General features: G+C 32.2%; 1 protein-coding gene across 1 annotated transcript in view; it reads right to left on the bottom strand.

Annotated features, from left to right (window-relative positions):
- Nucleotides 1-24,672, bottom strand: part of LOC108912795 (rap guanine nucleotide exchange factor 4) — a 101,381-nt gene that overhangs the window by 54,631 nt on the left and 22,078 nt on the right. The window contains exons 3-4 of the mRNA XM_018718179.2: nt 12,550-12,714; nt 10,918-11,088 (exon numbers count right to left, since the gene is read on the bottom strand). Coding sequence (XP_018573695.1) covers nt 10,918-11,088; nt 12,550-12,714 — 336 coding nt within the window. The remainder of the gene's footprint in view (nt 1-10,917; nt 11,089-12,549; nt 12,715-24,672) is intronic.

Genomic DNA, 24,672 nt, shown 5'->3' with positions numbered 1-24,672 from the left:
GCAAAAAATCGTCTGGTAATAAAATTTAATGAGTTTCATAGGCGTCCCTAAAAAAATTTTCTGCTAAAGGTAAAAAATTATAATAATTTGTATATAATGTGTAGAAAATTTCTATTATATGTTCATTTGGCCAACAACATATTTTAATTATTTATGTCCTCAAACAATTTTATTATATTGGTGGTAAATTTCGTTTTGTTCCGTTTTAAAAGGTCTCCAAAATGCCATGTTGTGACAATATTAGTAAACAAAATATCCCTTTTATCCCTTTTATCCCTTGATGATGATTCATAGAAGGTGCCTATAATAAATTAAAATTACCTAATTCACATCAAATTCCGCATTGCTGCACTGCAGTGCTGGGCAATTTATGAACCACTTGTCGTCTGCTGTGATTTATTGCCCAGTAGCCCAATACAACTGTAATCTTTTTCCTTTACCCGCGCTCGCATTCTTCAACTGAGCGTATACATTTTTATCATCCCCACGTTTAGTTCGACCAGACCTGTTTATCGGTATGGCTAAATCAATATGGGAACAAGTTTTTCAAATATTTCAATGCCGAGTTGCTCCGTAGCGACCAAGCCTGGTACATACCTTGTTAGTTAGTATGTGATGTAAAGAAAGCCATTATAACAATATTTTAAAAGAATATTTTGTCTCAGTGTGATTTAAATAAAATAATAAATTTTCCTCTTATATCATACATTGCATATTGAAGTCGACATATCTCGAAAACAAATAAATATATATTACAAAAATTAATCAAACTTTAACGATGGACTGTATTTCCACGTTTCAGGGAACAAAAAATTTTTTAGTATCGCCACGTCATCTATACAGAAAGATTTGAACTAACAATTTTAACTACAATTTGAAGCTATTCGAGAGACCCCAATTTCCGGAACCAAAATAAATTTTTTCATTTCGGAGATAGCGGGAGTGTTAAATGGCACACCCTTTATAGTGATTCTACATAATTTTTTATAAAACAATACAGAATGTCTTTTTTTCTCAAAAATCTAGTTTCTCAGACACATATTTTTAAACAGTTTGGCTGCATGTTCTGATATTGCGGGATTTTTTGTATTTGTCAACTTTTTGCCCTTTCTATTATCTTAACAGCAATGCAGTTAATTGCAATTAAAAAAAATATGAACCACCGAGTAAACCATAAATAAAATAATTCCCGCAAATGGTTAAAATTTTATAATCAAAGGAATTTTTTATGGACCTTTTTTTAAGTGATCATTCCACATTCGCCTAGGTTAATCCATTTTACCAGTATAGTATGTATAGTTCGTCATGAAACGTATCCTGTATAAAACCGCATCTATATCTATTTTATAAATTATAACCGTTTGAGCTTTTTTCTTGTTTTTAATTGCTTGTTTAATAGTCTACTTGAAAACTACTACCTTATGAGTACCTACTCATATAATCAGAACTACATACCTACGTTTTATTTCGATATTTTCAGATATTTTCAGTTCCTTTTAATAAAGTTTTAATAAAACTTTTATCCAATTACTAAGGAATAACCTTCGATTAATACTTTTTCCACAGCAACTACCCAGTCTCTATTTGTTAGTTAATATATTGGTTCCTTTTCATATAAATAGAATGACGGCGCTTGAGGTTAATACTACTTCCGACATCGTTACACGTACACCGGAACCAGCGTCACAAATTTGAAAACTGGACAGGAAGATCAAGTTACGCTGAAACTCGGTCTAAATTAATTAGTCAAAGGATTGTCACGAAAGCTTTCCATCCCAATGGAAATTTAAATGACAAATTTAAGTCTCCGGTGGTTCGTTTATTGCGAATTAAAGAGAGTCAAATAAAGTTTGAGGAAATATTTTAATAAATAATTGAAATGTCCATTACTGTGCAATAAAAAAGCACTTGTTCTGATTGTGAAAAATATTTGAAAGCACATCCGAGTGTTTAAAATTTTTCAGGGAGTGAAGCTGAATTAGAGTTTTATGTTTTTTGAAATTAGAATTAGAATTTTATTCGATATTATTAAGAAGATTAATATATGAATATCGTAGTGCCACTGCCTATAGTGTTCGTAAGTTATCAACTTTAGCTTTACTTAGGGAAACATCCTCTTTAAATAGGCTCCAGAAAGATTAAGCTGCTGTCATAATAAAAAATAATTTGCTAAAGGAACCTAATTAGTAGTTAAAAAGTTATTTGTTAACTATTTATTGTTGCACATTGAGGGAAATCGACCAATAAAGTTTTGCTAAGCTAAACTGTATTATTATAGTAGCAATTTATCTTATCTTATTAATGTTAAAATGTCACATGCTAAGCTTAATAAAAATTATTTTGCTGACAATATTTTTTCCACTAAAGGCAAGTAGATCAGTTCGAGTCTTAACCTCAACATCGAGAAATTCCCCCAGAAAGTGATTGGAAAAACACTGAAATTCATGAATTCACATTGCATCATAACCCCATAACTTTTTAATATCATAACCCTATTATTTGAACGATTTTGATCGCAAAAACTCACTTGTCAAGGAAGTACTATTACGTTTTTTCTGCCAACTCACAGACTCACAGTCATGTAGTGAACCGTGTGTACTTACAACGGTTACGTGAAAAAAATCGGCAAAAACATACGAGTTATGGCGAGACAACTCATGGTTCTTGGATCATGACAATGTGCCCACGCGTTGTCAAATTGTCAGTTTTATGCCAAAAATCAGATTACTGTCCAGTTTCTTATTTCCGAAATTAAAATCAGTACTGAAAAGAGGCCGTTTTCAGACTATTGATGACATCAAAGAAAAATCGTCACACACTTTAAAGATCATTTGAAATGAAGCTGTCCAGAACTGCTTCGCGGAATGGAAACACCGCTGGGAAAAGTGTGTGAATAGGGAAGGGGAGTACTTTGAAGGAGACAACAAAGTTCGGTTATTTTGTTGTAAGACTCAACTAAAATTAATTACTTAGTGTAATAAGGACAGTGTAAAAAATATACCTAATTAGCATAGAAACGTATATATATAATTGTAAGATTCGATCGACTTACCTGTAAGGAAGATCAATCTCAATTATTTGAGCATCGTAGTTCTTCTATGATTCATGTTGGTAGGTCTCACTTATACATGACGCGCGCACAGGTTCAAAGGAAAAAAGTGTTTCGTAACAGTCCGTTACTACTTAATGATAGCCAGCCAGTTCATTTTGTGACCGAACCAATCGCGCTGTGGGTAAAAAAAAGAGTGGCGGGTGGGCCCCATCATAGAAGAACTACGATGCTCAAATAATTGAGACTGATCTTCCTTACAGGTAAGTCGATCGAATCTTACAATTATTTTTCGCATCTCCGTTCTTCTATGATTCATGTTGGTAGATGTTTAGAGTAAACATTTAGTGCGATTAAGTGCAGTCAAAAAAGTTTCTAAATTATGCGCTATTTTATAGTTTTATGATAAAAGTTTCTCAAGTAAAATAAGAAGTACTTATATTTTATCTAGTGATGGGCAGAATCGAGTATTTTTAAGAATCGAGAACTCGGTTCTCGAATACTTTTAAGAAACGAATGATTATCCGAGACCGAGAACCGAGTACCGTCATCTGGGTTGAAAACGGACGATTTTTGGGGATTTTTACTAACAACTGGCACCCTTTTTGTACAAAAAAATAATATAGATAGCCCCATGTGTCTAGAATATTATGCGATAAATAAAATGCAAAAATTTTATCCCCACTATTTTTTTCTATTAAAGCTTGTCCGCCTTCGCCCGTATGTGTGGGGCAAATATGGACACCCATTTATTTTAATTGAAACTCATCTTTTGGCATAGAAAGAGGCGACGGCGGACAAAAAATGTGTAAAAAAATGTTTTATTAAAGGAAGTGGCATTAAATGTAAAACAAACAATATTTTCAACAAAAACGCTTTATTCAAGGTTATGAAACAAAATCTTTAAATTTTCAGAACAAAAAATATACCTTTTGGAGAAAAAAAACAAAATCTTATGAAATTCTAATGTTTTTAAATTTTTCTAAAATAGGAAACTGATCATTTGCGACCACATCCATACATTATTATTTAAGACTTTAGTGCAAAAACATTTTTTGCATATATACCTATGCAATACCTGTGGGTATTTTTTTAAATCGTGAAACAATTTGTTTACACGTGCGTCTGTCCGCATTCGCCCCTACTATCCGACTTCACCCCATGACGGTACCGGATAGAAGAATAGACCCACCGAGAACCGAGACCGAATGAGTAGGTATCCGAGAACACAGGACTCGAGAACAGCAGCAATGCAGAATCGGTGTGAGACCGAGATCGAGAACCGAGTACCGGATAGAATACTAGACCCACCGAGAATCGAGATCGAATGAGTAGGTATCCGGGAACACAGGACTCGAGTCTCGAGTCGTGTTCTCGAGAACAGCGGCAATGCAGAATCGGTGTATATTGGCGACACGGTGTGGATTCGAATGCATGCATCATCGGGATATTCCCGTTATTAAATATTAATGTTTTTAGTTATTTTATAATTATTGACTTATTATTTTTAAAATGAAGCCTGGCTGCTAATCATTAGTTTGGGATTTTATTTCAAAAAAAGTAATGATAAGAAATATGCAATATGATCCCTGTGCAAAAAGAAGTTTAAATTATTTGGCAATACAACAAATCTTAAAAAACATTAAATTTTTGGCCTCTAAAGCACATCCGCCTAGTGTCTAGTTCATCTATCTGCCTGTCGGTCGTGAGGGATACTCGAAACCTCATCAAGAATTCGCAAGTATTCGAATGCCCGCTTAGAAAGGGCTTTTAATTCTCTATATATCGATTCTTACTTTTTGAAAATCGATCAATTATTTTAGAAAATATGCAGCTTTGCAAATACGAACAATATTTTTGACGAGAAATGCGAAAATCGATTTAATTTTACTTCAAAACTTACGGTATTAGCTTGGTAAATTCCTTCAAAAGAATTCGCTGTTTTTTTTTCTGATTTGCGAATTCTTTAGCCTGATTTTGGTGAGCAAAAAATTGTCCGCTTTTTGTTTCGTATTTAGATAGGCCACAAGAAGTTGCTAGATAACTGTCTTGTGACTTGTAGTTGAAGAGTACCAATACTGCCGAGTCTTTTAAATTGATTAATTATGGTGTACTCAATTCCAGAAAGAGTAGAAATTATTGAGCTTTTTTTCAAAAACAATGAATGCGGAAATCGGGTCGCCGAACTGTTCAACCAACGGCATCCTGAGAAACATGCGTCTGGAAAAATTGTTCGCGAATTGGTGGCCAAATTTCGCGAAACTGGCTCCGTTCATAACAAAAAGAGGCAGGTTGAAAATCCGGTACTAAATGAACCTACGGAAATAGCGGTATTGGGGCAAGTGGCAATGGATAGTACGCTGAGTACAATGCAATTGGCTACTGCGACAGGAGTGAGTCGTACAAGTGTCCAACGAATATTAAAAAAATACAAATTCCATCCTTATAAGATTCGGCTAGTGCAAGAGCTAAATGAAGACGATTTTGATCGTCGTTTGCAATTTTGCGAAATAATGACTGAACGAGCGATAAACGATAATTTCCTCTTTAATGTGTGTTTTTCGGACGAGTGTACGTTCTTCTTGAATGGTTTAGTGAATCGCCATAATTGTCGTTACTGGGCTGATACCAATCCAAGGATTTTCCATGAGACACACTCCCAACACCCCCAGAAGTTGAATGTATGGGCAGGTATTTTTGGAAATTCCATTGTAGGTCCTTTTTTCCTTCCTGGAAATTTGACAGGCGATATGTACTTGGATTTACTACAAAATGTCATCGACCCAGCTCTAACAAATATCATAGAGGACGACCCTGCTTACAATGAACACGAACTGATTTTCCAGCAAGACGGAGCTCCTCCACATTACTCGCTCAATGTGCGCAATTACCTAAATGAGACGTTTCCAGGACGCTGGATAGGACGAAGAGGTGCAATTGAGTGGCCCCCTCGGTCACCCGACTTAAATCCTTTAGATTTCTTTCTCTGGGGGCACATTAAAAGCAAAGTTTACAGCACTCCACCTGATACCTTGGAAGATCTGCGAGGACGAATCATTAATGTATGTCGCGAAGTAACACCGCAAGTGCTCCAGAATGTTCGACAACGGTTTGAAGACAACCTGTATCATTGTATGCAATTTGGCGGACAACATTTTCAGCATTTACTTGACTAATACCGTAAGTTTTGAAGTAAAATTAAATCGATTTTCGCATGTCTCGTCAAAAATATTGTTCGTATTTTCAAAGCTGCATATTTTCTAAAATAATGAATGGATTTTCAAAAAGTAAGAATCGATGTATAGAGAATTAAAAGCCCTTTCTAATGACCCCCCACTTGACCCCCATTCCCATTTGAAAAAATTTAGGGGATAGCACCCCCACTTAGGGGGTTGAAGATTTTAGTATGCTTTTTGAGCCAAGTGTCCCCCTCAGAAACAAATTTGTTCTTTACTACCCTGTAATGCCTTGCGGTACGTTTTCGATGGGCTACCCTGTATACAGATATACACGTACATACATATGTACACACATATTTTGTTATGCCTAGGTCAACATTTTCGTTTCGAAGAACAATGTTGCAATAATGCACAATTCCGGTTCATTGTATAATAAGAAAATATTAGAAAAATACTGTTTTTTACAATAGAGTTCGACAAAAGATCTTTCTGAAATTTCTCTTTCAGTTATCCTTTTGATTTGAAACTGTTATATTTTCCAAATTGTTTATACTCCATCTGTTTACGCAAAAGTAAGAAGTGAAACGAGTTTAGGTTTTATTTCTTTTTACAAATGCATTTTCAAAATTATATTTTTCACAAAAGAAGTAGAACCAGGTTAGGATTTCAAGTCACGGAATACTTGTTGTAGGTTTTCGCAATAACCTTAATTTATAGGATACTTTTAGTAATTATTAAGGGCGGAATAAGAGTGTTGCTTTTCAAACAAAGTAGATAATGTTTTAAATTCTTTTATGTAAGTAACCACCAATCCTATATTTACATATATTTGGTAGCAAGCATAATATCCTTTTTTTTCTATTTCTATATCGACCAAAAATTTTGGTGATATCGATGTTTTATTGTGGGCTCCAAATGGGAGAAGTAAACCAAAGTAATTCATAAAGAAAAATAAATATATTTACATGTGTATACATTCTTTTTTTTTGTTTAAGGAACATTGGAAATCGTTGCTCCTTTACGAATTTGGTAATGTGGAGCTACTTGCAGTTTTTTAGGTTTTAACTGAGGACTGGTGTAAAGTACAGTTTATACAGGCACGAGGATTATATATACATTCTTTGATACTTTGATGCTTAATGGTGATAAATCACAAATTCCTGGGGATAGAATTTTTATCACCTCAGGACATCAGAAAGATTATAGCCATTAATATGTACTAACCCTAGCCCTACTAAACTTTGCTACTAACAGCATGCACAATGCGTCACAAGACCTAAGGGAAGCAGATTGCAGCACCGCTTTTTCCTTAATGATGGTGACTGCGCATGCTCAGGTACTCATGACATAAGGAGGGTGCAACAATTAAACTTTTCTATATAAATATTATTACAGAAAAAAGAGAAGCAATAGGTTTACGTTTTCAAGCTAATTTAGATAGAGTACCATTGGGAAATAAAAGAACTGTAGCTATTTGAAACGTTTTGAATTTCGTCCTGATATTTTGTTTCAGAAACATCAGTGACTATTAGTATGACCGAAATTTTTACTTTGGACTTTAATTCAAATTCAAGTCAATGTCCAGTGACATAATAGCTATAAGACACATATAAATGTAGTCATCTATTTCGTGATATTTGATGTATACTTGTTATATAATTGTGATATTAATTGTTGCTTTGATTTGTGAAAACCAAATTTTTCTTTGATTCATAGCCCAAAGAACATAGCTATAAAGTTACAGTATGTTACATTCTTAAAGGAAGCCGTTTTTTACAACTTTGTCTCTGAATGGCATTGGTATATGGCCATTAATTGAATACCTCTTCCAAGTAAGATGCAGTTGCCAGTTTTTGCTATATTCATTTTACTAATTGGTTTAATATGTCCGTGACAAATTAGATTAAGACATTCATTTTCAGCCAAAGGAAGCAACTAAATGTCTGAACTTATATTTTAAACTTCTAAACATCCTTTTGATTTTGTCTGTCGTTGATGTAGTTTTTAGATAGGATTATTTCGATATATATTGCTTGTACTAATATAATTTGTGTATTATACCTTGAAATGGCATGTAGTTCATCTTAACAGATGCAAACTTTTTGATTTGTTTGGCCACAATCAACAAAATTCCATACTTCGTAAATTATATATTTATATGTACAGGCATATACCTAGATATACACTGTAAATAAATCGGTCTGAGTGAAATCCATTGAGTGACATTATTGAGCACATTTTCAGTCAGTACTGGGCACCTTGACAACGCTACACATTTTTGATAATATTGGAACCGATAGTTTTACTCATAAAATTTTAGTTGTATTTACTCATAATAGAGGAAAATTTCACTCAATCGAGTGGACAGAAATTGATACATTAATGAGTGAAATTGAGTGAAAATAGGTCAAATGTTCCTTACAGTGTATGTTTTTTAACTTTTATAACTTTCGTACGCTTCTTAGGTTGTAACTCTGGTTAATATTAACATTTTATTAATACTATCAGGTTACTCTTCATCTAACCTAATATTTCATTTAAGATTTCGTTACGTAATTGCTTCCTAATACTTCATTGAAAGTTTCCTTATTATCACTTAATTTTGTCCTCTCCTCAATTGCTATCTTTTCATACACTGTCATAATAAATGAAACAGTATGTATAAAAAACAAAACTTGATAGTTTTTTTTTGTTTGTTTATATACACATACGTACATGTATGTACACACCTACATCTATATAGATTATTTTAATCAAATAAAATATATAAGGTGTTATTAGCAAAACTGCGTGTATAATTCACATTAAGTTTCATTGTAGAATAGTACCTACTGAGTGACAAAACAATGCACTCATTTTTAGATTTCATGTACTCTATTTTCAATAATTTTATCTTATCTACATCCTTTTATAAGTAAAGTAAACTCTTCTTCACATCGCTCTTCTTATCCATACTGCTCACAATTTTCGCCCCTCCCCCTTTGTTTTTTTGGTATACTCTCTTAATTTTATTACTCGCCTTTTACACTGTTTAATATGGCGTAATTATCTCCAGGAACTCGTACTAAATACGACAATAATTTGTTGAGCACCTAATTCACTCTCATCTGTAAAAAGTTGTAAATTTCTAATTTTTGTTAGAATTAAAAGGGAGTGGTGAGTATTAGTATATACTAACTCACTATTTTGAGTAAGACCCCGTAAGAGTAAAGAAGGGGTTAACATAACTCCGATCTATCTCTAAAAAAATTGCATTATATTTGTACATAATTACAATTATTATTATTTTTTTTTTAGGAACACAGTACTGCTTCTGAAAATATGTAGCTTTAAGCAGATTATTTAAATTTTGCTATGTAAGCAAGGAAAAATTATAATAGGAAGCCTTTAGAACGAAAAATCTACTTTGCGTGTATGCAGAGGGTAAAAATAGCAGTAGAATTACGCCCAAATGTCTAAAACATGGGTGACATGGTTAAAATAACTACTAAATGCTTAGAGATAGAGATAGACTTTGCATGTAAAAAGAGTGAAACCCACACTTTACATGTTTCATAAAATGCAGACAAAAGGTCAATACGACTAGACCTTATTTAGTCGAATTAAAGCCCCAAAATATTCTGCAAACAAATTGTCTGTGGTCAAAACACCAAAACTGCTAAACCCTTTTAATACAGTCAAAACGACCGTATACTGCCCCAAATATTTGGCAAACAAAAAGTTTGCGGGCAAAGTAGTTAAAACAACTACGATATAACTAGCTAGACTTTCCATTCAAGGGAGTGAAAACCACTCTCGACATGTCACATGGAATGCGGGCAAAAAACCAAGCGGCTACGCCCTATTAAGACGGTCAAAACGACTGTACTGTCCTAAATATTTGGCAAACAAAAAGTTTGCGGGCAAGGTAGTTAAAACAACTACGATATGGCTACCTAGACTTTCCATTTAAGCGGAGTGAAAACCACTCTCTACATGTCACATGGAATACGGGCAAAAAAATCCAAAGCGGCCACGCCCTACTAAGAGGGTTTAAACGACTGTATATTCTGCAAACAAATGTTCGCGGTCAAAATTAAAAACAACTACAATATGACCAGCTAGTGCTAGACAATCCACTTAAGGTGGAATTTGCATTTCAATTAGTCTAAAAACTCTGCTCTGCGTGTACCATAGTATACGAGTTAGTATTATCAAGTCAAGGGCGGCTAACAGAAAAATTTTAATGAAATACCTTCTCATATGAAATGGATAATTAAAATAATATTTCCCTTACGTGTGACTTATCTCGGATTCATGGAAATTCTTTTCTTTTGCATAAATACACTACACAAGGCATAATGATACACAAAACAAATAGGACCTGCACGTGCGGCACAAATAAATGAACTGGCTGGCTATCAATAAGTCGTAACGGACTGTTACGAAACACTTTTTTCTTTTGAACCTGTGCGCGCGTCATGTATAAATGAGACCTACCAACATGAATCATAGAAGAACGGAGATGCGAAAAATAATTAATGGATATCGTATCATATGTATATACCTACTCAGCTTCTAATTTTAACTGGAAAACGTTGTTTCGAATATACTGTTTCACGTTTTTGTGCTAACCTTACCTTACCTTACCATCGCACTATTAATAATGATTTTTTCTAAAATTAAAATTAACTGTTTTTATATACTAACCATGAGAAACCACTCCTTCTTCAAGCAAAGCCTGCCACATACCAGCAGCTTGAGCTCTTGTATGTATACTCGGTGACAAATTTAGTAACCAGTCAACCAATTCCATTCCAGGAGCACAACGTCGAACGAGCCTTCCCGATACTTTTCTATCCTTTAAGCATGTGTTTTGGGCTGAAAATAAATAATTATTAATTATCAGTAACACCTTAATTATGAGATATAAATTATGTGCATAGACATACTTAATTTGGACACAGAAATGCGCAAAAATTACATACCAAGCTTACACCGTAACTTTTAGGGTTAAGCCGTTTGTGGAGTTAAATAGGAACTCAGGACATAGCAGTATTAAATGTACAGAGTATTCATCAAGAAGAAGAGAACACAGCTTAACCGTCAAAATAGGGTCATTGAGTTAAACATACCTTAATCAAAACAAAAGTTACATCGATGATACATATTTCGAAAACTGAAAATACTGTAGATTGCTTTCAAATTTTACCGATACACCATACTAAATAAGAAAAAAATATACCTATACTGAAATTTGGGAGCTATTGAAAAAATACATACTCTATAATTAAGAAACACTTTAGAATCGAAGTTCTTATACACTTCTTTTCAAATTTCAATTGCTATCTTGTGACAGCGAAATTTGAATATAATTGACGGCACTTTTAACTTTAGGAATCTGTGTCGTCAAAATATATAATAATGCAAATTATCAAGATGAAACAAGGAATTTGTGTTTTTTGCATTACAATTACGCTCTTCATTTTTGTCATTGTAAATGAAGGGAGTACCATTCTCTTACGAGATTATTTCAAGCTGATAATGTACCTGTACCGAGTTTTATTAGGATGTGATCAGTCAATTTGGAGTTATTACAAAAATTGCTAACTTATTTTTGGTATTGCATTTTTATGCATTGAAATTTATAAAATACTTTTACAGTATAGTCTTCCCGAAATCAGTTGAACATGTATAAAAAGGCCTAGCAATAAAATTTAATGAATTTCACAGGCGTTCCTAAAAAAGTTTTCTGCTAAAGATAAAAAATAATATTAATTTGTATATAATGTGTAGAAAATTTCTATTATATGTTCATTTGTCCAACAACATATTTTAATTATTTATGTTCCCAAACAATTTTATTATATTGATTGTCAATTTTGGATATGGCATATCAAAAAACATTTACATTTTCATTAAAATATATTACTGCTTGGTAAGAACCAACTGGAGGTATGAACATATCCTTGCCAGGAAAAGATGAGGAAAGTTATTAAATAAAAATAATCAACGATAAAATAATTCCGTATTGCTGCACTACACTCCTAGGCAAGTTGTCAACAACTGAAATTTATAACTGGCTATGTTTGTGCGCCGTTTGCCCGCGCGCATTTTTCAACTGGGCGTATACATTTCTACCACCTTCACATTTAGTTCGACCAGACCTGTATATGGGTATGGCCAAATAAATAATATGGGAACAAGTTTTTCAAATCTTTCAATGCCGAGTTGCTGCGTAGCGACCGAACCTAATATATACTGCCTAGTTCTTTGGTCTTTAATTGAGATCAGAAAGACTATACAAGTAGGATAGTATAGGATGACAAAAAGCATACTTACATAATAGTAAGGTTCTCAAGGACCATCCTATTCTTCCTATGATCGTGCTTGGAGATTCAGTAATAGGTTCTGCTGGATTTGGCTGATCGGGAGACATTGACCTTCTCGGTGGAGGAGAGACTGGTTGAATTCCACTTTTAGCAGCCATAACAGTCGATCCGAAACCTACAAATGATATTTAGGTTTACAGGCTTCCGTAGCAATTATTGTCAATGGTTGAACAATTTTCGAGTTGATTGAGACTGTAGTTGTACCCAGTTTAAACCTTTAAATTACAGTGTCTCAGGCTAGCAGTGTTTTGTGTAAAGTTTTGTTTCGTATAGATTAATTCATGTAGAGTCGAAAAGCGGTATTAGTTTTTTATGTACTTTTAAATAGGGGAAACGCAAAGTTATGTATAAACAGATACAGACGCGCAGTTTGGACTCTGCTGTTAAACCACAAATACGTTTATTTAGTTGTAATCAAGATTTTAATTTAGTTACTATTACTATGGTATAATAATACGAGACATGGTTTAGCACGCTAACTTAAAACTATTCAATATTATATAAGATTTATTTAACTAACAAATAATGGAGTGAACATTATTCAACGAATAGTAATATTATTTCAACACAATTGGATGTGGACTCGTTTTAACAAAAAAATGTTCTGATTTTCAGTGAAAATTTACTCCATTTTTTTACGGTGTAAGATAAACTAATATTTTTTAAAATAGGAATTGTAGTTAATTATGGTCCAGATTATTTGACAATTCTAAAAACCAGTAGAAACGATTAGTTGCAATCGTACATCTTCAACGTTCGAACTAATCAGAACATTATTATAGTGAAAATAATCTGTTTATATTATTACCGCGAGAATAATGCGAAGTATTTTGTTTTATTGAATTACAACATATTTTTTGTTGACGTCTGCCATCACTTTGCAGAATAATTTCAAAAATGATTGAGAACATCCTTAGTGGATAAAATCAGTAATAAAATCGATGACAATATATGTAAAAATATTATAATAAACAATGTGTCGATTTGGAGGCAATTTTTTATCAGTTTCCGAGGAAAGAGGCTATAAACTATAAACACCAACAACAAAATCAGCCGATATTTTAAAGGACTAAAAATTTAATATGATAAACCAGAATGAAGACGACTCTAAAAAAGCCGCTATTAAATAATATAAAACAAAATTGACAAATTAATGTATGGAGCTGAATATTTAGCTAGAAAACTGAATAAAAATATCTACTATGTAAAGGAACCAAATCTTCTGTACGTCGAAAACGTAAAACAGGTTTATTCAAATATTCTTCAGAAGAAGAGGCTACGTTAGTGTATTGTTCCGACGTTTATGACGAAGTTTGAGTGGAGTTGATAATGGTAATAAATATGATACAGGTCTAACAGCACACTCAACAAAACAAAGCTATGATAGTATGAAGTATGCCATAGGAAAGAATAAGATATTCATAACCAATTTGTGGATATTTGAAAATCGTTACAATTATCTTGAGACAGCAATCAGAATTTACCAAGTAACCCTATTTTCTGTGTGTATGGGATGAATCACTATTAGCAAATCGGCCTTATCCAGGAGATCTAAATTCAGTATTTTTTAATATTGCTCTAGCGCCTTTGCTAGATTCATCCAAAATTCTGCTTCTTTCACTATACACCAAATTTGAAGAATAAAACAATTCATTGGGACCTTGGACAAAGAAGGTGAATGTTACGGATCCCGAAATGAGCTAAAATTCGTACAATGTGGCGTGATGAAGTTTTTGTATTAAAAATGAATTAAGTCGAGAAGGCTGCATAACAAGGTTTCAAAAGTTTAAGCAAAACTTTTCGGGATATTTCTATATTATATTTTTCACTGTTTATATTTTGTGTAACTGCGGTGATCATAAAATATTACTATTAAAATTATCATCATATGGGATTCGCGGTTTGGCTCTGAATTGGGTTATCTTTTATATTAAACAGAGAGCAATTTGTTAATGTAACCCATTATAAAGATGGAATTGCGAATAGAATAAATTCGGAGCATGCGTCTGTTAATTTGGGGGTCCACAGGGTTCGATTTTGGGTCCCATATTGTTTTTGCTTTATGTTGATGACGCTTGTTTAACAATGTATGCTGATGATACATCTCTATTAATTTCTCATGTAATAGATGAGTCGTTACAAATCAAGTATAATAATATACTTAATGTCGTCGCAAATTCGTACGCAGCAAATTATCTCTATTTTAAAATCAATAAAACTCATTAGATAAGATTTCATAATTGGCAGAATCAGTGTGCAGGGCTATGATGTATAAACATCAATGATATCTCCATTTCTAAATGTAAGAGTGCTAAGTTTCTGGGTTTGCAACTGGACGATTCTCTAAACTAGAAGGAACAATGTAATAATTTAACATCGAAATTACATTCACTGTGTTATCTTTTTCGAAAATTGAAGGGTGTACTATCGTGGGAAACAGTCATGGGCCTCATCATGCACAAGTCAGTTCTAGGCTGAGATATGGTATCATATTTTGGGGAAATTCTGTAACTGCGAAAAGCGTATTTGTGGCACAAAAACGTATTCTTAGATATATAGCAGGTGTAACAAGTAGACAATCTTGTAAAAATATTTTTAAGGAATATAAAATATTAACGCTTCCGAGCCTCTACATCTTTGAATTACGTGTTTTCTTTTTCAATAACAAAAATCATTTTAACAAAGTATGTGCTTTGCATACATATAAAACTAGAGAATGGAATATTTTTTGTGTGCTTTATAGTAATTATAATGTATCTGTAAAGTCTCCTTTTGTGTTTGGACCCAGGGTGTTTAATAACTTGCCCTTGGAAATAAATATGATTGAGAATCTTGTTAGATTTAAATCTATGTTAAAATATTATTTAATTGACAAATGTATATATAACATTACTGAATTCTTTTAGTATAAGAATTTATGGCTTTTCTATTCCCTTTTTGTGTATTATTGACTATTCCCATACTTTATTATAAAGGAAAATAAAGGTTATTTATTTATTTATTTAATAAATAATTTTATTTTTCCATGCGCCAAATTTAGCGACAATCATCTAACTTTTACAGTTTTGTATAATTTGATAAGTATTGAAATGAGAAAATCAAAACCGATTGCCTCCAAATTTGCCCATAAATTTTAAAACTTATTTAATAATGATTTCTAATAAAATATATTTCAATACCGCTATAAAATATATTAAACCTGAAAAAAACAGAAGGCCTAGGGTTAATTGATCACATAGGCATATCTAGGTCTAAATAATCTAAATAACAGCCCCACAAAAAAATTCTGTATATAGATCTTGTGTATTTTTTGATGCTCTAGCCCAAAAACCAATCTACCAGGGCATTTTTAAGTAAAACGCTAAAATATCCCCCAAAATACGGAGAAATAGAGAGGATAAGGTAAAGCTTTATAATGAAAAGCAACAATTTTTAAATACTTTGAGAAAACATTTTAAAATAATATTTCGAGCATTGGAAAGAAATATATCCAAATTAAATCCACACCCACCCCTACGAACGAGTTAATTCTGCGTCTAAAATCAATTAACGATTGTTAGTGCAAAACAATGTAAAAAACAATAGCCTTGTATTTAATACTACCAAATATATAAGAGTAGGTTGGTAGGCAATATACCAAAAAAATGTAATATAACATTCTTCAAAGGGTTGAAAATCACCTACAGATCAGGGTCCCATTTAGTTCTTTAAGTCACACATTTTTCTGTTCAATATTTTTGCCTGAATTTTGCTACCGCGTGTTTTTGTGGTCTCTGATTACGAATCTAAAGTCCGAATCCGAAAATTCCTGGACAAGAGATGGCGGAACCTATATAGCGCATGTAAAGATCAGAAAAGCATTCAAAATTTGAAGATTATGGCTGAAACTTGTTACTCGGTGGTTTTCAAAGTCGCCCATCAGGAATATAAGGTTTTATCGAAATTTTTTAAATACAAAATGGCGGCTCCATAGTGGCAGATTGAAAATAGATGCCATTCAAAAAATTTATTCTCTAAAAAAAAAAACGATGATTATTTGGCTGAATATTCAACATACTTCTGTTTTATAAAAACATTCAACTTGTGATATTTGCTAACTTCATTATTTTCGAATAGACGATCAACGTAGATTTGATCATTGAATATTGCGCCCACATAGTTGAACACATTTTCGTGAATAAATAATGTACCACAGATTGCAATTATTAACAATAATTTGATAATAACCTTTTGTAAAAAACACCTCAAGAAAGATTCTCCCGAACTTGTTTGTACTGCATTTTCTGTCTTTCAAGCGCTGAATAACGAATGTGTCATAAATTTCTTTAGATTTTGGCATAAATAATCTCAAAGATGCAGCTTCGGCTTTTACTCGAATATTTTCTGACAAAGATCTTCATCGCGTTCTTGACAACGAAAATTTGTCCTTGATATTTTCCAATCATTCCTATACATGCTCATTATTTTGCTTGTTTCAAGACCTAGTACCTACCTAAATTTAAATTTTAGCAGTAAAGTACGGTTCAAATTATTTTTAGTTCAGGAGACATTTTCTCTAAATCATTAGAAATTTAGATTCAACTCAATTTTCCTTATTATTTAATCTATTGCTAATACTAACAGAGGTACACTTTTTTTTATTTAAGTGTATATTGTTTTGGTTCGTAAATCTATAACTTTTGCCACATGGCCGTTGTTAGAATAACGAAATATTATTTTCGTACAGCAACACCGACAAAATTCTGCCATAAATATTATGATAAACACATTATTTAAATGGTGCAACTTTACCTGTAATATTCTCTTTAGATATTAAACAAATCCAGAATATGAATTCTTTGCAAGAAATTTAAATTTATATTGGCTTCCGTTTCTCCGAAAATATGCCCATAAATTTTCATATTTATTAGGAATGAAGGATCTGCTTCTAAACTCATGTGAACTTTATTATGCTTTTATACCACATACAGAAGCAGCAATGAACGTGATGTACTGTATTTCAAAAAGCATATGCAATAGGCAGAAATAAAGCAATAACTAATCGAATGATTCAGAAAGGAGAAACATGTTTGAATTATACCTAATTTTGGAAAGGCTATTTACGCAGACGATTTTTTTTTGCGTAATAAAAATATACGATACTCATGTAGTTATCGTGTTTAAAAAATATTAAATTGTGCCAAAATTACAATCTACTTGTGATAAAAAATATTTTTCCAGAGAGAAATCTCGTCAGCTTGAAAGATTTTTTTTAAACTAAAATTTTCGAATTTCAATTTTTCCTTGACCAGATCTATTTGAAGAACTACATGAAGACATTGAACACTTTTTTAAGATCATATTCGTTTTCTTTTTCGGTTATAGAATCAAATTATTATGTTTATTTTCTTTGAATTTATTATCATTTTTTTTCGAATCGTTAAAAAAATACAGGTGCTTAAAACGGAATCCTGAACTGCATATTTACGTCTATTATACGAGTACCTATATCTGGAACTTCTCTTTTAAGAATTCTTTAACTTGAATAATTAGGTCTGAAATTATGAAATATGAAAACTAAATAAAATTCTTTTGTTTGAGATATGAAGACTACTTCAACTTCCAAGTATGAAAGCTCTTTTATCATCACTAACTATTTTTAATAATATATTTGGCCTTATTATAATAAAATATAATAAAAGCACATTTAGTTTTCAGATATATTAAATAATTTTCAATGGGATATCGAATCATTTTAAGTAAGTACAGATAGTTTCAGATCTTGTTTCAGAAAAAAAATATGAATATCTAATAAAGTATTTAGAAATTACAATAAAATCTGCATTTTTCCACGACATATTTTTTAATGAAATGTTTTAGGTCAAATTTTAGAACATTCGAAACTGGCCGATTTATTCACAGCTTGAAATTCTGACATAACTTAATTATAAACAACTTTTTTCAGAGCATTCTACATGTACCTAGTTAAAAATAAGGCAGCTTACTTTTGCGTCAATTTCATCTAAAATTGTTTTTTTCGGTGAAATGAAAATAAAAGTGTTTTCCTTATTTGTCCTGCCAATTTTAATGCCTTTCTCACCTACACACTCTTACATATTCCCCATTTATTTTTTAATTAATTTCAAATGTCAGTTGCACAACCAATAAAAATGAATATATAAAGAATATATAATCGATTACGGCCTACTGAGAACGTGTAAAAATCCCGATAATTAACAAAAAAAATAAAAACAATTTTCAAGTCAATTTACAACATTTAACGAAAAATACAATGAAAAGGAGCTATGACTTTGCTATGCTTTTTTATGCCTTACTTTATCACAACAGGTTTTTTTGAAAACAATCTACTAATATTCAAACTGACTATTACTAGCCAATGAGGTTAAAGAACAGCCTTACAGGGACAATTAGCATTGCTAATTGCAGTACCAACTTAAAACGGGGTTGGTAAATTGCTCCAAATTTTAGAACTTGAGTGAAGGTGACATTGTCGTATTTCAGTATCATCTTTATCATCTTTCAAAACCGTTTGCAAAGTCTCTATGTGCGAAAAACCCAACTAAAAGTAGTCGCCAATACTCGAGATACTGAATGTTTAACAATCATCCATGTTTCGAATTCAAAAGCTAAAACTGTCAACAATGTCGCAAACCGATGCTGTCAACGACAATCGCGAATGCTCAAAATATCGCACCATCTTCCAAATTTTCCACAAAAAAAAAAAATAGGAGCACTACAAAATCGGGCTGGGACACAAGACATAAATATAGAATAACAGCCAGATTCCACAACAAGTTAAGAGTCATAAATCTTCCGAATTCGAAGAGAGCGGGATCTAAACCAAATAATAATCCCCGAGAAATTGGCAGAGCCACCGTGAGCAAAAGTCTATGGCTAGTGTGTCTGTACACGACCAGAATTCAAGGCTATTCGTTACCTTTCGATACCTTGAAGATTCCCTTTTTTATTTAAAGGGATAAAAACAATAAAAGCTCACTGAGGATTATACACGACAGTTAAAAACAATAAACTTAAAAACTAAATACACTGTTCAATTATATAGCACCCCTTTATTTTACTTACGCAAAAATTTACAATAATTCAGTTCAAAATGTTGTTAAATATGTGTTGCGAGTGTTCCGTTCAAGACCAGATCAGTAATCTAACCTACAATCCTTCCATGACGTTCTGTGCGTCGCGAAAATCCTAATGGGATAAAGCAGTGTCCAAAAGGCCTAAAATAGTGAAAACAGTGAAGAAACTACCAAGCCAATGTCATCTTGAAAGTATATGTATGTCTAATGTTATTATACTGAAAAAATTAGAGCATGGACCAAACATTTAAACAGAACAACAACCTGAAATGGAGAAAGACCGACTGCTATCGAAATAAATGAAATGGACCCTTGAGTTTGGAAACCGATATTAAGAAAACGTAGTGGCAAAAAAGCCTCACTATTACTCTATTGTGTGCTAAAATTTCAGTTAGTTTCATTATTCTATTTTATAGTTATTAATGAAAATGTTGAAAAAATCAGGGTTTTCTGCCTACAAAATTGATACCTCTCACTTTAACTCGTCGTAATTTTTTTGTTAATTGATAAAAAAATTCCAAATTTTTTACTGACGATAAGTCGAACTATTATCTTTAGTACTGTTAAGGTCATCTATCTCAAAAGCCCTTCTTTTTTTATTTTTAAGCAAAACAGAAGGCAGTAAATATTACATTCTTTAAAAAAAGAAAAAAAACTGACTCAAGTAGTGAATAATTGTAAATAATAATCTGAAAAAATTTGTTAAAATAATACAGTAAAGGCTATATTGTATACCCAGCATCGGACCGTGAACGTACCATTCCGATACTGTTTTTAAGAATATCATATTTATAACTGTATTATTTTAACAAATTTTTTGAAATTGTTGTTTGCAGTTATTTACTACCTATGTCAGTTTTTTTTTAAATAACGCAATACTTACGGAAATAGCACTCTCTTTCTGTTTTGCTTAAAAATAAAAAAAGTAGAGCTTTTGAAACAAATAATAATCATAATAATAATAATAATTTCTTTATTAGCAGGATACATATTTATAACAAAGATTTAGGCAACCTGGTGGCGCGGTTCGATTTTACTCGCTCTTCCACGTAACCACCCGAAAAATAAGTAATTGGAAATAAAAAGGATAACAAAATATAACTAAAAACTAACGTAACTAAATAAAAACTAATACAACATACAACTAATACAACTACATATAGACTACAAGCCAATCGGAATTACTTATAAATCAATACTACCACATAATAACAATAACTTGAACTATGCCGTCAATTGTTCACGACTTTGCTGGGGAAATCACTTGGGTTTTCATTTACTAAGTATTTTTCAAAAGGAAATACATGAAATTTGCTGTAATATTTAAGTGTAAAAACAACTTTTTTTCCGCTCTATTGGTTGGCCTAGTAGTAAACGGTGCTATTAAGGTAGCATAGCGACTTGACATTCATGTCATTGATATGAGAAGTCAAACAACGCTGATCGCGGTTAGTACTTGGATGGGTGACCATCCGGAGCAGGCTCGCGATGCTCGTCCACGTCGATTAATCGTGAAGTGATTTTCGTTAAAAAACTCACAAGAAAGAAGACTTAATACTGCATGCGATTTACCATCGACCATTGCAACAACATATCTGCATCGGTAACTCATTTTGCAACCAGTCTCTTTTTATCTCTATTAATTGTCTAACTTTCTGTTCATACTAATACGGTTCACTACTTTTCGTACTTTAAATTTTCTATATCGATCCAGTACAAATATACTTCATGCAGATAGTCGCTCGCAAAATAAGAAGTAAAATTAAGCAATGACTATAATTTCCGTTTTATAGGATTAACATTGTCATTGCACGTTTATTTTTTGTATGTCTGTCATCCTGTTAACATATAATATCATGTGTGAAACCAACTAGCATATTCTGTTTATACAAGTAATGATCAAGCACATGCTGCTGCGAAACTATTGGTCGAAACGGATTGAGTGGCAATTTGTGCCAAAAATGCTTTCATACAAAATCGGATGACTTCATATCGTGTACGAGTAATATTCATTTCGTACGTATAATTTATGGCTTAATTTTGTTTCTGTTTTATGTTGCTTTGAACTAATTTAAGATGTGTAGCACACTTAACGTGACTAACTAGACGCAAATTTTAAAATTTTAAGAAATTTAATTTCCAAATTTTTAGATGATTGTTCTGGATAAGATGTTCAATATATATTTTTGTTGAAACTAAATATGCTGGCAAGTTATAATTTTAGCCTTTTGCAATTCATTTTCACCATTGTCTAACTGCAAACACAGATTTTGTGATAGGGACAAATACATAATATATTTTTTTAACCGAACTGCAAAGGCAATGTTAGATAATATACAGAAACATATCTGAATTGGTATCATCCAAGGAGATTTTTATTAAACTTAGTTTGTTACTTATGGAAAAATGGGAAACTCAACAGCGAGTGAATCAATATCGCTTATACAAAGAAGTTTCAGTATCTCGTAAACAAGCCCTCAATACAAATATTTGATCTAAAGAACAATACATTTGGGCATGCATAAAAAACAGTATCCCCCCTTTTTTCCTTATCTGCGCTTACATCTTTTTATTAAATCTACAGGAAACATACACCGGCACAGAATAAATGACTATAAAATTTCGTCTCCAATGTCTAAAAAACAAAAGAATTAATAAAAGCATTGCGTATTATCATGTACCGGAGTAAAAAAGCTGGACGAGTTTGCTTTCCCAACAAGCTAGCGAAGCTATAAAAAAATCCAATTTCAACCGCGTTACAAATTTTTTTGCTGGCCCCACTATATTACTTTATTATTATAATTATACCTCGAAGTCATTGAAAACTTCACGGGATCAGTTACTTCACGTCTACTTTTATGCCACAATCACTGATTACAGCAAACAATAAGTACATAACTCATGAATCATATGCATTGTTGAACAATAAGTTAATAAACAATTTTTGGACATAAAAACTGACACATTTCGATGATGAACTTTCTTTTAAATTTTAACTTTGTCATAGGGAACCAAAGGACACACTTCTCAAATTTGCTCACACTCTGAAATAAAAAATAGTCATAAGGAGACTGGAGGAGGAGTTAATTGTTTTGAATAATTGAAGAAATGGATTCCATTTCCAATTTTCGAAGCATCGTGGAGCGTTTATGAAGCGTTTTAGAAAAAAATCTCTCTTGTTTATTTTGACGGACGGAATCAGCACGGAATGACGATCCGATATTTTATTGATCATATTTTAAAAATAACGAACAAATTCTTCATACCTCTCGATTCGATACCATGATTTTGAAATCCCACTGTTTTATTTTATTGGACATTTTTGTCACAATAAAAATAGGAATAATCCCTTGCGCCAGAAGGATAAGTTAAACGGTTAAAATTTACTTTTGTTTTAACTTGCATTAACTTGTCATGTTTTATGTTGTTTATAGTATAATCTTGGAGAATTATTTGCTTTCTCAGTATGATATATTTCTGGTTAGACAAAATTTAAATTTATAAAATCAACACCTTGACTGATACTTTCTGCACAAAGGGTTATTTATTTCAAATTTCTCTTTCTTTTCAGAGTGACAGAAATGAATACCTATTTAAAAAAGGTGATAAAAATGTCACAAATAAGTAATTACAGACAATATCATGAAAACTTGCCCCAATGCCACTTTGTATGAGAAAAATTGCAAAATATAAGAAGTAGATGGGTACTACTTACATTGACTTCAAAAATCCGAAAAAAACAGCACTATTTATATCATCCATAATATCACATAATAGGTCCAAACACGTGTCTGTTTGATTTAATACTACTCCTGCTGACAAACAGGGCTGGTAAACACTTCCCTAAATTAATTCAGGTTATGCGTCACAGGATCGTATAACAGGGACATTAGTCATAAAATCACCCTGCCTTTCTGATCAAAATATATTATGGGAGAGCTGCAAAAAGTATGTATGTACTTTTCCATTTGTTTGTTATTTTGTTATGATACAGAGCAATTAAGAATAATTTTCAAAATTTAAAAGACATAAAGAATGTCTCAATACCATATGTTCTTGGGGTTAAAATTTATTTGCTAATGCCTTTTAGAGTTCAGAACTTTGACTTTATTAGTAACGCATAATTCGGAGAAATAATGATAACATTTCTGACATCCTGTAAGTGCATTTTTATCAAATTTGAATCTCTGTAATTATTCTTATATTTGAGGAACACTAAATTTGAAGAAGAAAAACTACTGTTCATAATAATTTGCAGAATGAGAAAAATGTAAAATGATTATAATCAATTTTCAAGAACTACTCCTCGAAAAAAAAATTAAAAACCTTAGAGGTGGGGATATTTCGGTTACTATGTTAAACGTGAAATCTACAGCGTGTTCCGTTTAAAATTTCCTAAGGCGATATCTTGAATATAAGACATTCTCAGTTATGTAAATAGGCCAATCATTATAGCTTCTTTTCGGGAAAAAAATACTATTAGAAGTTTTTCAGAATATTGTTCAGAAAAGTGTTATAAACAAAATATCAAAAAATCAACTCGAGGCTAGTTGGGAAACTTTGTTAAAACAATGGTCAAAGTTATGGAAAAGTAGTTTTTCGACTGGCGTAAAAAAACTGTTAATCATAGGGAAAAAAAGGTTTATACAAAAAAGGTAGGTATCAAATAAATCTGTAAAATAAGACAAGTCGGATTAAATTCCGATAACTTGTTTATGCGCAAGAGCTCAAAAATGGTCGAAATTGTCCGCTTTTTTCAATTGCTAATAATTAATGCAATTTTCATCGCAGACACTTGTAATTCAGGATTTTTGAAGCTTTTTACACCCTTAATAAGTGGTAAAAATTTCAGCCCAAAAACTTCATTAGCTTGGCGTTGGCGGAATTTGTTATCTAAGAAGATGCTATTTTCAATTCATTTTTCCCAAGCTCACAGGCGTTGTAGGGTTTCGATCATTAGTTGTTTTTGTACCTAAATA

This window comes from Anoplophora glabripennis, unplaced genomic scaffold (genome assembly GCF_000390285.2).
Source record: "Anoplophora glabripennis isolate ALB-LARVAE unplaced genomic scaffold, Agla_2.0 scaffold738, whole genome shotgun sequence".
In the NCBI taxonomy this organism is placed as follows: Eukaryota; Metazoa; Arthropoda; class Insecta; order Coleoptera; family Cerambycidae; genus Anoplophora; species Anoplophora glabripennis.
This window is presented reverse-complemented; position numbering and strand designations above follow the sequence as displayed.